This window comes from Schistocerca americana, chromosome 11, assembly GCF_021461395.2.
Source record: "Schistocerca americana isolate TAMUIC-IGC-003095 chromosome 11, iqSchAmer2.1, whole genome shotgun sequence".
Taxonomy (NCBI): domain Eukaryota; kingdom Metazoa; phylum Arthropoda; class Insecta; order Orthoptera; family Acrididae; genus Schistocerca; species Schistocerca americana.
Window position 1 is genome coordinate 93,448,846 of NC_060129.1, and position 18,618 is coordinate 93,467,463.

The 18,618-nt window shown below is 39.6% G+C and overlaps 3 protein-coding genes across 3 annotated transcripts; all 3 read left to right on the top strand.

Annotated features, from left to right (window-relative positions):
- Nucleotides 1-4,674: 4,674 nt before the first annotated feature.
- On the top strand, nucleotides 4,675-5,505 carry LOC124553291 (nucleolar protein 58-like). Its single transcript, XM_047127172.1, has one exon. The coding sequence runs from the start codon at nucleotides 4,675-4,677 to the stop codon at nucleotides 5,503-5,505; it is 831 nt and encodes a 276-aa protein (XP_046983128.1).
- Nucleotides 5,506-8,740: 3,235 nt separating this feature from the next.
- Nucleotides 8,741-9,433, top strand: LOC124553292 (nucleolar protein 58-like). Its single transcript, XM_047127173.1, has one exon. It carries the CDS (start codon nucleotides 8,741-8,743, stop codon nucleotides 9,431-9,433), a length of 693 nt encoding a protein of 230 aa, XP_046983129.1.
- Nucleotides 9,434-12,590: 3,157 nt separating this feature from the next.
- Nucleotides 12,591-13,442, top strand: LOC124553293. The gene has a single exon (XM_047127174.1). The coding sequence runs from the start codon at nucleotides 12,591-12,593 to the stop codon at nucleotides 13,440-13,442; it is 852 nt and encodes a 283-aa protein (XP_046983130.1).
- Nucleotides 13,443-18,618: the final 5,176 nt, after the last annotated feature.

Sequence of the window (18,618 nt, forward strand, 5' to 3'; positions counted from 1 at the left end):
AGGGGGTAGCCATGGAAGGGAAGGCCGAAGGGGTGAGAGAAGCAGCACTTGAGGAATCAGTTCCACACAGAGAGACGGCCGCAGAAGAACGGCCAGAGTTCTGGACCCGTATGAGTTTCATTTGCATAGCGTCCGCCCTGATACCACCCACTCCGATCAGGGGCTCTCCTCACGGGCGCCACCCAGCCACAGCAAGGGCCGTCTGGCACGGCGGCCATTGCCGGGAGTTCCGATGCTCCAGTAGGACGAGCAACCACTCCAATGCATGCATGAGGAGGTCACAGCTCAGGTATCAGAAGTGTGATCCCTGTGTGTTCAGGGGGCTCAACCAAAAGGGTAAATAGCGACCCCACCACACGGGCTGGCTACTGTGCTGGCTATGCAACCTAGCATCAGACAACGACATGAAAGAAAAGATGGAATGTACTAGGAGGGTGCACGTCAGAGACACTAGGTAAGGTGCTCTTCCCCAAATGGCTCACACTACGGAGAAGAAATTTTGTAATGGAGGTCAAACCCCAGAGGGGGGCCAAGGAATGCCAAAAGGAGGAGATGATTATATAACAAAGCCAAATTAGAAAACCAACAGAACCAGGAGGATAGCGGGGCCAACATAAGCAAGGACACCAAGAGAGGGAGAGGAGAGGGCGAGGGGAAAGGAGCAAGGAGGGGAAAGGAGGGGAGGGGAAAGGAGGGGAAGGGAAAGGAAATGCAGCCCTGGAGAGAAAGAAGGCTGCAATGGCTCAGGGCCCCGTGCTCGCCACGCACGTATCCACAAAAGAGTTGTGGACCCCCTGGGGGGGCATTGCCTCGTCCCTTAGTTTAGCATCTGAGCTCACTAGATTTAAGTTAGCTTAAGAGGGGGTAGCCTATAAGAGAATGAGTTGCGATGAATTTGAAGAAATCCACTGAGAGGTTATACGAGAAAAATACAGAAAGCATGCTTGGATAGGTTTTTTTTGGCTGGAGCAAATATCGAAATAAGACGAAAGATCTATGGAATGAAGTTTTGGGTTGGACTGCAGTACCAAATGTTACACTGAAAACGAACCCTGTCCTTTCCTTTTGTGTTTCCCACTATGTGTTTGTGTACTCTTGTGTATTTGTTTTCTTCCTGTCTCTGTGTAGTTTCATAGAATTTTTTCTTCTTCTAATACTAAGCTACATTCACTATGATGAGGAATACTGTTATCCTCAAATATAATTGGCATTAATAATATGTTATTTACCTTGTAAATATAATTAGACAGTATTTATTCTGTTTTGTTTTAATGCTCATGTGTGAAGTTGATGTTTCGCAAGTTATTCTGATCTTTTATATGTCTATTTCTATTCTTTTGTAAAGCTGGAATTACTACAAATGTTATCTGTATTGTTATGTTTTTAATGATGTATTTTGTACCTTTGTAATTGCATTCTTATGTTATAAAATTGTAATTGACACCAGTTCATGATATTAACTTGTAAGTTCCATTTCACTGTACACGTTTCTGTTGGTCATAGTATATGGACAATATGTGAGAAGTAGGTACTGTTAGTGTTTGCACGTGTGTTGATAATTCAGCAAGGGACTGGATAACAGCATTGCTGGTCCTAAGGACAAATCCAAAAGCATTGTGAGAGCACAAGCGGTGGTTTATGGACTTGCTATATTCTCCGCAAGACTCTTCGATGGTGATTGTGCACCTGCACAGTCGCAACAGATGGCTGCTGGCCATCTCTACAAGGACTACAGTGGGTCTGCACGTTTGATGGCCCACCAATACAATTATCTCTACAAGGACTATAGTGGGTCTGCACGTTTGATGGCCCACCAATATCGTAATCTCTACCAGGACTACAGTGGGTCTGCTCTGTGATGACCTACCTACCAATCTTCTTCAAAACGTCGATTGACTCTGCTGTAGGTTTGCTCTGTTGTGGCCCATTACCTGTCAGCATGTCAAGAGTCAGCACTGTCTTTCAGTTGGAAGGACAACACTACTTCTTCAAGACTGCATGGAAATCCACTACTTCCATGTGCAATGTCTTTTACTGCTCAGACTTTGAAAAAAAAAAAAACACTGGAATTTTACTGTGATAAACAATCTGGACTGTCGTTATGGACTGTGAGAAAATTTTAGCTTTTGACCAACATTGTATAAATAAGTGTGTGCATTTGATATCTTTGTTATTGTAACTATGAAAAATTTTATCAAATCATTATTGGCCACTGCACAAAACAATTTGCAAAATTTTTTGTGGGGAGCATGGGGGCTATATAAGTAGGCTGTTTATATTTTCTTATTGGCAACATTACGTAGCGCTCTGTATGAAAATCACTGGCTGTGCTGTGTACAGCCTGTGGCTAGTTTGCATTGTTGTCTGCCATTGTAGTGTTGGGCTGCGGCAGCTGGATGTGAACAGTGCATAGCGTTGCACAGTTGGAGGTGAGCCGCCAGCAGTGGTGGATGTGGTAGGAGAGATGGCAGAGTTTAGAAATATGTTATGCTGGATATTATGAACTGCTATATATATTATGACTATTAAGGTAAACACATTGCTTGTTCTCTATTAAAATCTTTCATTTGCTAACTATCCCTATCAGTAGTTAGTGACTTCTGTAGTTTGAATATTTTATTTAGCTGGCAGTAGTGGCGCTTGCTGTATTGCTGTAGCTTGAGTAACGAAGATTTTTGTGAGGTAAGTGATTTGTGAAAGGCACACGTCAATGTTAGTCAGAGCCATTACTTTATAGGGATTTCTGAAAGTCAGACAGCGTTGCGCTAAAAAATAGTGTGTTAGTTTAAGCATAGTCTTGTATAAATGTTCAAAAGGGGACGTTTCAAGTGAAAATGTGGGGAAAAACGCAAATGTGGGGAAAAACGCAAATGTGGGGAAAAACGTAAATGTGGCGAAAAACGCAAATGTGGGGAAAAACGCAAATGTGGGGAAAAACGCAAATGTTGGGAAAAACGCAAATGTGGGGAAAATCGCAAATGTGGGGAAAAACGTAAATGTGGGGAAAAACGCAAATGTGGGGAAAAACGCAAATGTGGGGAAAAACGCAAATGTGGGGAAAAACGCAAATGTGGGGAAAAACGCAATTGAGGCAAAAACGCAAATGTGGCAAAAACGCAAATGTGGCAAAAACGCAAATGTGGCAAAAACGCTAATATGGCAAAAACGCAAATATGGCAAAAACGCAAATACGGCAAAAACGCAAATACGGCAAAAACGCAAATATGGCAAAAACGCAAATATGGGAAAAACGCAAATATGGGAAAAACGCAAATGTAGGAAAAACGCAAATGTGGGAAAAACGCAAATGTGGGAAAAACGCAAATGTGGGAAAAACGCAAATGTGGGAAAAACGCAAATGTGGGAAAAACGCAAATGTGGGAAAAACGCAAATGTGGGAAAAACGCAAATGTGGGAAAACGCAAATGTGGGAAAAACGCAAATAGAGGAAAAACGCAAATACGGGAAAAACTAAAATACGGGAAAAACGCAAATACGGGACATACGCAAATACGGGACATACGCAAATACAGGACATACGCAAATACGGGACATACACAAATATGGGACATACGCAAATACGGGACATACGCAAATACGGGACAAACGCAAATACGGGACAAACGCAAATACGGGACAAACGCAAATACGGGACAAACGCAAATATGGGACAAACGCAAATATGGGACAAACGCAAATATGGAGAAGAGAAATTCAGGGACACAACACGACTAGAAGAAGGTAATAGTTGGCAGGATGGGTTCATTACTAATGATAAAAACGCAAATATGGGAAAAACGCAAATATGGGAAAAACGCAAATATGAAAAAACGCAAATTCGGGAAAAACACGAATACGGGAAAAACGCAAATACGGGAAAAACGCAAATACGGGAAAAACGCAAATACAGGAAAAACGCAAATACGGGAAAAACACAAATACGGGAAAAACGCAAATATAAGCAAAAACGCAAATACGGCAAAAACGCAAATACGGCAAAAACGCAAATATGGCAAAAACGCAAATATGGCAAAAACGCAAATATGGAAAAACGCAAATATGGCAAAAAAACAAATATGGCAAAAACGCAAATATGGGAAAGACGCAAATATGGGAAAAACGCAAATATGGGAAAAACGCAAATTTGGGAAAAACGAAAATGTGGGACAAACGCAAATGTGGGCAAAACGCAAATGTGGGAAAAACGCAAATGTGGCAAAAACGCAAATGTCGCAAAAACGCAAATGTGGCAAAAACGCTAATATGGCAAAAACGTAAATACGGCCAAAACGCAAATACGGCAAAAACGCAAATATGGCAAAAACGCAAATATGGGAAAAACGCAAATATGGGAAAAACGCAAATGTGGGAAAAACGCAAATGTGCGAGAAACGCAAATCTGGGAAAAACGAAGATGTGGGAAAAACGCAAATGTGGGAAAAACGCAAATGTGGGAAAAACGCAAATACGGGAAAAACGCAAATACGGGAAAAACGCAAATACGGGAAAAACGCAAATACGGGAAAAACTCAAATACGGGACAAACGCAAATATGGGACAAACGCAAATATGGGACAAACGCAAATATGGAGAAGAGAAATTCAGGGACACACACGACTAGAAGAAGGTAATGGTTGGTAGGATGGTTTCATTACTTATGATAAAAACGCAAATATGGGAAAAACGCAAACACGGGAAAAACACGAATATGGGAAAAACGCAAATACAGGAAAAACGCAAATACGGGAAAAACGCAAATACGGGAAAAACACAAATACAGGGAAAAACGCAAATACGGCAAAAACGCAAATACGGCAAAAACGCATTTACGGCAAAAATGCAAATATGGCAAAAACGCAAATATGGCAAAAACGCAAATATGGCAAAAACGTAAATATGGCAAAAACGCACATATGGGAAAAACGCAAATATGGGAAAAACGCAAATATGGGAAAAACGCAAATGTGGGAAAAACGCAAATGTGGGAAAAACGCAAATGTGGGACAAACGCAAATGTGGGAAAAACGCAAGTGTGGGAAAAACGCAAATGTGGGAAAAACGCAAATGTGGGAAAAACGCAAATGTGGGAAAAATGCAAATGTGGGAAAAACGCAAAAATGGGAAAAATGTAAATGTGGGAAAAACGCGAAAATGGGAAAAACGCAAATGTGGGAAAAACGCAAATGTGGGAAAAACGCAATAGTGGGAAAAACGCAAATGTGGGAAAAACACAAATGTGGGAAAAACGCAAAGACGGGAAAATCGCAAAGACGAGAAAAACGCAAAGCCGCGAAAAACGCAAAGTCGCGAAAAACGCAAAGACGGGAGAAACGCAAAGACGGGAAAAACGCAAAACGGGGAAAATACAAATATGGGACAAACGGAAATATGGGACAAACGGAAATATGGGACAAACGCAAATATGGGCCAAACGCAAATAAGGGACAAACGCAAACATGGGACAAACGCAAATATGGAGAAGAGAAATTCAGGGACACAACATGACTAGGAGAAGGTAATGGTTGGTAGGATGGGTTCATTGGTAATGATAAAAACGCAAATATGGGAAAAACGCAAATATGGGAAAAATGTAAATATGGGAAAAACGCGTATACGGGAAAAACGCAAATACAGGAAAAACGAAAATATATGAAAAACGCAAATACGGGAAAAACGCAAATACAGGATAAACGCAAATACGGAAAAAACGCAAATACGGAAAAAAAGCAAATACGGGAAAAACGCAAATACGGGAAAAACTCAAATACTGGACAAACTCAAATACGGGACATACGCAAATACGGGACATACGCAAATACGGGACATATGCAAATACGGAACATGCGCAAATACGGGACATACGCAAATACGGGACAAACGCAAATACGGGACAAACGCAAATATGGGACAGACGCAAATACGGGACAAACGCAAATACGGGACAAACGCAAATATGGGACAAACGCAAATATGGGACAAACGCAAATATGGAGAAGAGAAATTCAGGGACACAACAAGACTAGAAGAAGGTAATGGTTGGTAGGATGGGATCATTACTAATGATAAAAACGCAAATATGGGAAAAACGCAAATATGAGAAAAACGCAAATTCGGGAAAATCACAAATACGGGAAAAACGCAAATACGAGAAAAACGCAAATACGGGGTAAACGCAAAGACGGGAAAAACGCAAAGACGGGAAAAACGCAAAGACGGGAAAAACGCAAAGACGGGAAAAACGCAGAGACGCGAGAAACACAAACACGGGAAAAACGCAAATACGGGAAAAACGCAAATACGGGAAAAACGCAAATACGGGACAAACGCAGATATGGGACAAACGCAAATATGGGACCAAACGCAAATATGGGACAAACGTAAATATGGAGAAGAGAGATTCAGGACACAACATGACTAGGAGAAGGTAATGGTTGGTAGGATGGGTTCATTAGTGATGATAAAAACGCAAATATGGGAAAGACGCCATTATGGGAAAAACGCAAAAGTGGGAAAAACGCAAATGTGGGAAAAACGCAAATGTGCGAAAAATGCAATTGTGGGAGAAACGCAAATGCGGGAAAAACGCAAATGTGGGAAAAACGCAAATGTGGGAAAAACGCAAATGTGGGAAAAACGCAAATGTGGGAAAACCGGAAATATGGAAAAAACGCAAAGACGGGAAAAACGCTAAGACGGGAAAAACGCAAAGACGGAAAAAACACAAAGACGGGCAAAACGCAAAGACGGGAGAAACACAAATATGGGACAAACGGAAATATGGGACAAACGCAAATATGGGACAAACGCAAATATGCGACAAACGCAAATATGGGACAAACGCAAATATGGAGAACAGAAATTCAGGGACACAACACGACCAGAAGAAGGTAATGGTTGGTAGGATGGGTTCATTACTAATGATAAAAACGCAAATATGGGAAAAACGCAAATATGGGAAAAACGCAAATATGGGAAAAACGCAATTATGGGAAAAACGCGAATATGGGAAAAACGCAAATACGGCAAAAACGCAAATACGGCAAAGGCGCAAATACGGCAAAAACGCAAATACGGGACATACGCAAATACGGGGCATACGCAAATACGGGGCATACGCAAATACGGGAAATACTCAAATACGGGACATACGCAAATACGGACATACGCAAATACGGGACATACGCCAATACGGGACATACGCAAATACGGGACATGCGCAAATACGGAACATGCGCAAATACGGGGCATGCGCAAATACGTGACATGCGCAAATACGGGACATGCGCAAATACCGGACACGCGCAAATACGGGACCAACGCAAATACGGGACAAACGCAAATATGGGACAAACGCAAATATGGGAAAACGCAAATATGGGACATACGCAAATATGGGACAAACGCAAATATGGAGAAGAGAGATTCAGGGACACAACACGACTAGAAGAAGGTAATGGTTGGTAAAATGGGTTCATTACTAACGATAAAAACGCAAATATGGGAAAAACGCAAATGTGGGAAAAACGCAAATATGAAAAAAACGCAAATATGGGAAAAACACAAATACGGGAAAAACGCAAATACGGGAAAAACGCAAAGAGGGGAAAAACGCAAAGAAGGGAAAAACGCAAAGACGGGAAAATCGCAATTACGGGAAAAACGCAAATACGGGAAAAACGCAAATACGGGAAAAATGCAAATACGGGACAAACGCAAGTACGGGACAAACGCAAATATGGGACAAACGCGAATATGGGACAAACGCAAATATAGAGAAGAGAATCTCAGGGACACAACATGACTAGGAGAAGGTAATGGTTGGTAGGATGGGTTCATTAGTGATGATAAACGCAAATGTGGGAAAACGCAACTATGGGATAAACGCTAATATGGGAAAAACGCAAATGTGGGAAAAACGCAAATGTGAAAAAAACGCAAATGTGGAAAAACGCAAATTTGAGAGAAACGCAAATGTGGGAAAAATGCAAATGTGGGAAAAACGCAAATGTGGGAAAAACGCAAATGTGGGAAAAACGCAAAGACGGGAAAAACGCAAAAATGGGAAAAACGCAAAGACGGGAAAAACGCAAAGACTGGAATAACCCAATACGGGAAAAATGCAAACACGCGAAAAACGCAAAGACGGGAAAAACGCAAAGACGGGAAAAACGCAAATACGGGAAAAACGCATTGACGGGAAAAACGCAAAGACGGGAAAAACGCAAATACGGGAAAAACACAAATATGGGACAAACGCAATTATGGGACAAAAGCCAATATGGAGAAGCGAAATTCAGGACACAACATGACTAGGAGTAGGTAATGCTTGGTAGGATGGGTTCATTAGTAATGATAAAAACGCAAATATGGGAAAAACGCAAATATGCAAAAAACGCAAATATGGGAAAAACGAAAATATGGAAAAAACGCAAATATGAGAAAAACGCAAATACGGGAAGAACGCAAATATGGGAAGAACACAAATATGGGAAGAACACAAATATGGGAAGAACACTAATATGGGAAGAACTCAAATATGGGAAGAACGCAAATATGGAAAGAACGCAAATATGAGAAGAACGCAAATATGGGAAGAACGCAAATATGGGAAGAACGCAAATATGGGAAGAATGCAAATATGGGAAGAATGCAAATATGGGAAGAACGCTAATTTGGGAAGAACGCAAATATGGGAAGAACGCAAGTAAGGGAAGAACGCAAATATGGGAAGAACGCAAATATGGGAAGAACCCAAATACGGGAAGAACGCAAATATGGGAAAAACGCAAATGTGGGAGGAACGCAAATATGGGAAGAACGCAATTATTGGAAGAACACAACTATGGGAAGAACGCAATTATGGGAAGAACGCAATTATGGGAAGAACGCAATTATGGGAAGAACGCAATTATGGGAAGAACGCAATTATGGGAAGAAGGCAATTATGGGAAGAACGCAATTATGGGAAAAACGCAATTATGGGAAAAACACAAAGACGGGAGAAACGCAAAGACTGGAGAAACGCAAAGACGTGAGAAACGCAAAGACGGTTAAAATGCAAAGACGGGAAAAACGCAAAGTCGGGAAAAACGCAAAGACGGGAAAAATGCAAAGACAGGAAAAACGCAAAGACGGGAAAAACGCAAGGACGGGAGAAACGCAAAGACGGGAGATTCACAAAGACGGGAAAACCGCAAAGACGGGAAAAACGCAAAGACGGGAAAAACGCAAAAGAGGGGAAAAACGCAAAGACGAGAAAAACGCAAGGACGGGAAATACGCAAAGATGGAAAATACGCAAAGACGGGAAGAACGCAATGACGGGAAAAACGCAAAGACGGGAAAAACGCAAATATGGGACAAACGCAAATACGGGACAAACGCAAATGTGGAGAAGACAAATTCAGGGACACAACATGACTAGGAGAGGGTAATGGTTGGTAAGATGGGTTCATTAGTAATGATAAAAACGCAAATATGGGAAAAACGCAAATATGGGAAAAACGCAAATATGGCAAAAACGCAAATATGGCAAAAACGCAAATATGGCAAAAACGCAAATATGGCATAAACGCAAATATGGCAAAAACGCAAATATGGCAAAAACGCAAAGACGGGAAAAACGCAAAGACGGGCAAAAACGCAAAGACGGGAAAAACGCAAAGACATGACAAACGCAAATATGGGACAAACGCAAATATGGGAAAAACGCAAATATGGGACCAAACGCAAATATGGGACAAACGCAAATATGGGAAAAACGCAAATATGGAAAAAACGCAAATATGGGAAAAACGCAAATGTGGGAAAAACGCAAATGTGGGAAAAACGCAAGTGTGGGAAAAACGCAATTGTGGGAAAAACGCAAATGTGGGAACAACGCAAATGTGCGAAAAACGCAAATGCGGGAACAACGCAAATGTGGGAAAAACGCAAATGTGGGAAAAACGCAAATGTGGGAAAAGCGCAAATGTGGGAAAAAGGCAAATGTGGGAAAAACGCAAATGTGGGAAAAACGCAAATGTGGGAAAAACGCAGATATCGGAAAAACGCAAATATCGGAAAAACGCAAATATCAGAAAAACGCAAATGTGGGAAAAACGCAAATATGGGAAAAACGCAAATATGGGAAAAACGCAAATATGGGAAAAACGCAAATATCGGAAAAACGCCAAGACGGGAAATACGCAAAGACGGGAAAAACGCAAAGACGGGAATAAGGCAAAGACGGGAAAAACGCAAATACGGGAAAAACACAAATATGGGACAAACGCAAATATGGGACTAACGCAAATATGGGACAAACGCAAATTTAGGACAAACGCAAATATGGAGAAGAGAAATTCAGGGACACAACATGACTAGGAGAAGGTAATGGTTGGTAGGACGGTTTCATTACTAATGATAAAAACGCAATTATGGGAAAAACGCAAATATGGAAAAAACGCAAATACAGGAAAAACACAAATATGTGAAAAATGCAAATATGGGACAAATGCAAATATGGGACAAACGCAAATATAGGACAAACGCAAATATGAAGAAGAGAAATTCAGGGACACAACATGACTAGGAGAAGGTAATGGTTGGTAGGAAGGGTTCATTAGTAATGATAAAAACGCAAATACGGGAAAAACGCAAATACTGGAAAAACGCAAATACGGGAAAAATGCAAATATGGGAAAAACGCAAATATGGGAAAAACGCAAATATGGGAAAATTGCAAATATGGGAAAAATGGAAATATGGGAAAAACGCAAATATGGGAAAAATGCAAATATGGGAGAAACGCAAATATGGGAGAAACGCAAATATGGGACAAACGCAAATATGGGACAAACGCAAATATGGAACAAACGCAAATATGGGACAAACGCAAATATGTGACAAACGCAAATATGGAGAAGAGAAATGCAGGGACACAACATGACTAGGAGAAGGTAATGGTTGGTAGGATGGGTTCATTAATAATGATAAAAACGCAAATATGGGAAAAACGCAAATATGGGGAAAATGCAAATATGGGGAAAACGCAAATATGGGGAAAACGCAAATATGGGGAAAATGCAAACATGGTAAAATCGCAAATATGGGAAAAACGCACATATGGGATTAACGCACATATGAGAAAAACGCAAATATGGGCAAAACGCACATATGGGAAAAACGCACATATGGGAAAAACGCACATATGGGAAAAACGCACATACGGGACAAATGCACATATGGGACAAGCGCAAAAATGGGACAAACGCAAATATGGGAAAAAAGCAGATATGGGACAAACGCAAATAAGGGACAAACGCAAAAATGGGACAAACGCAAATATGGGACAAACGCAAATATGGAGAAGAGAAATTCAGGGACACAACATGTCTAGGAGAAGGTGATGCTTGGTAGGACGGGGTCATTAGTAATGATAAAGACGCAAATACGGGAAAAACGCAAAGACTGGAAAAAAGAAAAGACGGGAAAAACGCAAAGACGAGAAAAACGCAAAGACGGGAAAAACGCAAAAACGGGAAAAACGCAAAGACGGGACAAACGCATAGACGGGACAAACGCAAAGACGGGACAAACGCAAATACGGGACAAACGCAAATACGAGACAAACGCAAATACGGGACAAACGTAAATGTGGGAAAATCGCAAATGTGGGGAAAACGCAAATGTGGGGTAAACGCAAATGTGGGGAAAACGCAAATGTGGGGAGAACGCAAATGTGGGGAAAACGCAAATGTGGGGAAAACGCAAATGTGGGAAAAACGCAAATGTGGGAAAAACGCAAATGTGGGAAAAACGCAAATGTGGGAAAAACGCAAATATGGAGAAGAGAAATTCAGGGACACAACATGACTAGGAGAAGGTAATGGTTGGTAGGATGGGTTCATTAGTAATGATAAAAATGCAAATACGGGAAGAACACAAATACTGGAAAAACGCAAATACGGGAAATACGCAAATATGGGACAAACGCAAATATGGGACAAACGCAAATATGGGACAAACGCAAAAATGGGACAAACGCAAATATGGGACAAACGCAAATATGGGACAAACGCAAATATGGAGAAGCGAAATTCAGGGACACAACATGACTAGGAGAAGGTAATGGTTGGTAGGATGGGTTCATTAGTAATGATAAAAATGCAAATACGGGAAGAACACAAATACTGGAAAAACGCAAATACGGGAAATACGCAAATATGGGACAAATGCAAATATGGGACAATCGCAAATATGGGACAAACGCAAATATGGGACAAACGCAAATATGGGACAAATGCAAATATGGAGAAGAGAAATTCAGGGACAACTTATGGGAAAAACGCACATATGGGAAAAACGCACATATGGGAAAAACATACATTTGGGAAAAACGCAAATATGGGAAAAACGCAAATATGGGAAAAACGCAAATATGGAAAATACGCAAATATGGGAAATAGGCAAATATGGCAAATACGCAAATATGGGAAATACGCAAATTTGGGATAAACGCAAATTTGGGATAAACGCAAATATGGGATAAACGCAAATATGGGCTAAACGCATATATGGGGTAAACGCAAATATGGGATAAACGCAAATATGGGAAAGACGCAAATTTCTGAAAGACGCAAATATGGGAAAAACGCAAATATGGGAAAAACGCAAATATGGGAAAAACGCAAATATGTGAAAAACGTGAATATCGCAAAAACGCAAATATGTGTAAAATGCAAATATGGGAAAAACGCAAATATGGGAAAAACGAAAATATGGGAAAAACACAAATGTGGGAAAAACGCAAATGTGGGAAAAACGCAAATGTGGGAAAAACGCAAATGTGGGAAAAACGCAAATGTGGGAAAAACGAAAATGTGGAAAAAACGCAAATGTGGCAAAAACGCAAATGTGGGAAAAACGCAAATGTGGGTAAAACGCAAATGTGGGGAAAACGCAAATGTGGGGAAAACGCAAATGTGGGAAAAACGCAAATGTGGGAAAAACGCAAATGTGGGAAAAACGCAAATGTGGGAAAAACGCAAATGTGGGAAAAACGCAAATGTGGGAAAAACGCAGATATCGGAAAAACGCAAATATCGGAAAAACGCAAATATCAGAAAAACGCAAATGTGGGAAAAACGCAAATATGGGAAAAACGCAAATATGGGAAAAACGCAAATATGGGAAAAAGGCAAATATGGGAAAAACGCAAATATCGGAAAAACGCCAAGACAGGAAAAACGCAAAGACGGGAAAAATGCAAAGACGGGAAAAACCCAAAAACGGGAAAAACGCAAAGACGGGAATAACGCAAAGACGGGAAAAACGCAAATACGGGAAAAACACAAATTTGGGACAAATGCAAATATGGGACAAACGCAAAAATGGGACAAACAGAAATTTAGGACAAACGCAAATATGGACAAGAGAAATTCAGGGACACAACATGACTAGGACAAGGTAATGGTTGGTAGGATGGGTTCATTAGTAATGATAAAAACGCAATTATGGGAAAAACGCAAATATGGGAAAAACACAAATACAGGGAAAACGCAAATATGGGAAAAATGCAAATATGGGACAAACGCAAATATGGGACAAACCCAAATATGGGACAAACGCAAATATGGAGCAGAGAAATTCAGGGACACAACATGACTAGGAGAAGGTAATGGTTGGTAGGATGGGTTCATTAGCAATGATAAAAACGCAAATACGGGAAAAACGCAAATACTGGAAAAACGCAAATACGGGAAAAACGCAAACATGGAAAAACGCAAACATGGGAAAAACGCAAATATAGGAAAACCGTAAATATGGGAAAAATGGAAATATGGGAAAAACGCAAATATGGGAGAAACGCAAATATGGGACAAATGCAAATATGGGACAAACGCAAATATGGGACAAACGCAAACATGGGACAAACGCAAATATGGGACAAATGCAAATATGTGACTAACGCAAATATGGAGAAGAGAAATTCAGGGACACAACATGACTACGAGAAGGTAATGGTTGGTTGGATGGGTTCATTAGTAATGATAAAAACGCAAATATGTAAAAAACGCAAATATGGGGAAAATCCAAATATGGGGAAAACGCAAATATGGGGGAAACGCAAATATGTTGAAAACGCAAATTTGGGGAAAACGCAAATATGGGGAAAACGCAAAAATGGGAAAAACGCAAATATGGGAAAATCCCAAATATGGGAAAAACGCTCATATGGGAAAAACGCACATATGGGAAAAACGCACATATGGGAAAAACGCACATATGGGAAAAACGCACATATGGGAAAAACGCACATATGGGACAAATGCACATATGGGACAAACGCAAATATGGGACAAACGCAAATATGGGACAAACGCAGATATGGGACAAACGTAAATAAGGGACAAACGCAAATATGGGACAAACGCAAATATGGGACAAACGCAAATATGGAGAAGAGAAATTCAAAGACACAACATGTCTAGGAGAAGGTAATTATTGTGGTTCATTGCATATTTGCGTTTTTCCCATATTTGCGTTTGTCCCATATTTGCGTTTGTCCCATATTTGCATTTGTCCCATATTTGCGTTTGTCCCATATTTGCGTTTGTCCCATATTTGCGTTTTTCCCATATTTACATTTTTCCCATATTTGCGTTTTTCCCATATTTGCGTTTTTCTCATATTTGCGTTTTTCCCATATTTGCGTTTTTCCGATATTTGCGTTTTTCCCATATTTGCGTTTTTCCCATATTTGCGTTTTCCCCATATTTGCGTTTTCCCCATATTTGCGTTTTTCCCATACTTGCGTTTTTCCCATATTTGTGTTTTTCCCATATTTGCGTTTTTCCCATATGTGCGTTTTTCCATATTTCCGATTTTCCCATATTTCCGATTTTCCCATATTTCCGATTTTCCCATATTTGCTTTTTTCCCATATTTGCGTTTGTCCCATATTTGCGTTTTTCCCATATTTGCTTTTTACCCATATTTTCGTTTTTCCCATATTTGTGTTTTTCCCATATTTGCGTTTTTCCCATATTTGCGTTTTTGCCATTTTTGCGTTTTTCCCATATTTACGTTTTTCCCATATTTGCGTTTTTCGCATATTTGCGTTTTTCCCATATTTGCGTTTTTCACATATTTGCGTTACTCCATATTTGCGTTTTTCCCATATTTGCGTTTTTCCCATATTTGCGTTTTTCCCATATTTGCATTTTCCCATATTTGCGTTTTTCCCATATTTGCGTTTTCCCCATATTTGCGTTCTTCCTATATTTGCGTTTTCCCCATATTTGCGTTTCTCCCATATTTGGGTTTTTCCTATATTTGCGTTTTTCCCATATTTGCGATTGTTCCATATTTGCATCTGTCCCATACATGCTTTTGTCAATATTCGGGTTTGTCCAATATTTGCGTTTTTCCCATATCTGTGTTTTCAACATATTTGCGGTTTTCCCATATTTGCGTTTTTCCCATATTTGCGTTTTTCCCATATTTGCGTTTTTCCCATATTTGCGTTTTCCCGATATTTGCGTTTTCCCATATTAGCGTTTTTCCCATATTTGCGTTTTTCCCATATTTGCGTTTTTCCCATATTTGTGTTTTGCCCATATTTGCGTTTTGCCCATATTTGCGTTTTAACCATATTTGCGTTTTTCCCATATTAGCGTTTTTGCCATTACTCATGAACCCATGCTACCGACAGATTCCTACTTTTAGTCAAATTGTATCCCCAAATTTCTCTTCTCCCACATTTGCCTTTGTCCCACATTTGCCTTTGTCCCACATTTGCCTCTGTCCCATATTTACGTTTGTCCCATATTTACGTTTGACCCATATTTGTGTTTGTCCCATATTTGAGATTGTCCCATATGTGCGTTTGTCCCATATTTGCATTTGTCCCATAATTGCGTTTTTCCCATATTTACGTTTTTCCCATATTCGCGTTTTTCCCAAATTTGCGTTTTTCTCATATTTGCATTTTTCCCATATTTGCGTTTTTCCCATATTTGCGTTTTTCCCATATTTGCGTTTTTCCCATATTTGCGTTTTCCCCATATTTACGATTTTTCCATATTTTCGTTTGTCCCATACATGCTTTTGTCCGATATTGGGGTTTGTCCCATATTAGCGTTTTTCCCACATTAGCGTTTTTCCCATATTTGCGTTTTTCCCATATTTGCGTTTTCCCCATATTTGCGTTTTTCCCATACTTGCGTTTTTCCCATATTTGTATTTTTCCCATATTTGCGTTTTTCCCATATGTGCGATTTTCCCATATTTGCGTTTTTCCCATATTTGCGTTTTTCAAAATTTTGCGTTTTACCCATATTTGCGTTTTTCCCATATTTGCGTTTTCCCCATATTTGCGTTTTTCCCATACTTGCGTTTTTCCCATATTTGTATTTTTCCCATATTTGCGTTTTTCCCATATGTGCGATTTTCCCATATTTGCGTTTTTCCCATATTTGCGTTTTTCAAAATTTTGCGTTTTACCCATATTTGCGTTTTTCCCATATATGCGTTTTTCACTTATTAGCGTTTTTCCCATATTAGCGTTTTTCCCATATTTGCGTTTTTCCCATATTTGGGTTTTTCCCATATTTGCGTTTTTCCCATATCTGCGTATTTCTCATTATTGCGTTTTTCCCATATTTGCGTTTTTCCCATATTTGCGTTTTTCCCATATTTGCGTTTTTCCCATATTTGCGTTTTTCCCATATTTGCGTTTTTCCCATATCTGCGTTTTTCCCATATTTGCGATTGTTCCATATTTGCATTTGTCCCATACATGCTTTTGTCGGATATTGGGCTTTGTCCCATATTTGCGTTTTTCTCATATTTTCGTTTTTCCCATATTTGCGTTTTTCCCATATTTGCATTTGTTCCATATTTGCATTTGTCCCATACATGCTTTTGTCCGATATTTGGGTTTTTCCCATATTTGCGTTTTTCCCATATTTTAGTTTTTCCCATATTTGCATGTTTCCCATACTTGCATTTTTCCCATATCTGCATTTTTCCCATACCTGCCCTTTTGCCCATGTGCGTTCTTCTCATTTTTGCATGTTTCCCATATTTGTGTTCATCCCATGTTTGCGTTTTTTCCTTTACTCATGAACCCATCCTACCAACCATTACCTTCTTGTAGTGAAGATTTGCACAAAATCCTCTTCTCCCATATTTGCTCTTTCTCCCATTACTCATGAACCCATGCTACCAACAGATTAATTCTCTTAGTCGTTTTCCAAATTGTATCTTCTCCAATATTTGTGATTCTCCCATATATGCAATTGTTCCATATTTACATTTGTCATATACATGCTTTGTCCGATTTTTGGGTTTGTCCCATATTTGCGTTTTTCCCATATTTGTGTTTTTTCCATATTTGCATTTTTCCCATATTTGCATATTTCCCATATTGGCGTTTTTTACACATATGCGTTTTTCCAATATTTGCATTTTCCCCATATTTGCGATTTCCCCATATTTGCGATTTCCCCATATTTGCGATTTCCCCATATTTGCGTTTTTCCCATATTTGCGTTTTTCCCATTACTCATGAACCCATGCTACCAACAGATTCCTACTTTTAGTCAAATTGTATCGTCAAATTTCTCTTCTTCCACATTTGCATTTGTCCCATATTTACATTTGTTCCATATTTACGTTTTTCCCCGTATTTGCGTTTGTCCCATATTTGCGTTTGTCCCATATTTGCATTTGTCCGATATTTGCGTTTGTCCGATATTTGCGTTTGTCCGATATTTGCGTTTGTCCGATATTTTCGTTTGTCACATATTTGCGTTGGTCCCATATTTGCATCTTTCCCATATTTGCGTTTTTCCCATATTTGCGTTTTTCCCATATTTGTGTTTTTCCCATATTTGCGTTTTTCCCATATTTGCGTTTTTCCCATATTTGCGTATTTCCAGAAATTGCGTTTTTCCCATATTTGCGTTTTTCCCATATTTGCACTTTTCCCATATTTGCTTTTACCCATATTTGGGTTTTTCCCATATTTGGGATGTTCCCATATTTGCGTTTTTCCCATATTTGCGTTTTTCCCATATTTGCGTTTTTCCCATATTTTCGTTTTCCCATTACTCATGAACCATGCTACCAACAGATTCCTACATTTAGTCAAATTGTATCCCCAAATTTCTCTTCTCTCACATTTGCATTTGACCCATATTTACGTTTGTCACATATTTACGTTGGTCCAATATTTACAATTGTCCTACATTTGCGTTTGTCCCATATTTGCGTTTTTCCCATATTTACATTTTTCCCATATTTGCGTTTTTCCCATATTTGCGTTTTTCTCATATTTGCGTTTTTCCCATATTTGCGTTTTTCCGATATTTGCATTTTTCCCATATTTGCGTTTTTCCCATATTTGCGTTTTCCCCATATTTGCGTTTTCCCCATATTTGCGTTTTTCCCATACTTGCTTTTTACCCATATTTGTGTTTTTCCCATATTTGCGTTTTTCCCATATGTGCGTTTTTCCATATTTCCGATTTTCCCATATTTCCGATTTTCCCATATTTGCTTTTTTCCCATATTTGCGTTTGTCCCATATTTGCGTTTTTCCCATATTTGCTTTTTACCCATATTTGCGTTT

Bases quoted from the DNA above. Each gene is read 5' to 3' on its own strand.
- LOC124553291 (XM_047127172.1), top strand. From the start codon at position 4,675: ATGGGAAAAACGCAAACACGGGAAAAACACGAATATGGGAAAAACGCA.
- LOC124553292 (XM_047127173.1), top strand. From the start codon at position 8,741: ATGGGAAGAACCCAAATACGGGAAGAACGCAAATATGGGAAAAACGCA.
- LOC124553293 (XM_047127174.1), top strand. From the start codon at position 12,591: ATGGGAAAGACGCAAATTTCTGAAAGACGCAAATATGGGAAAAACGCA.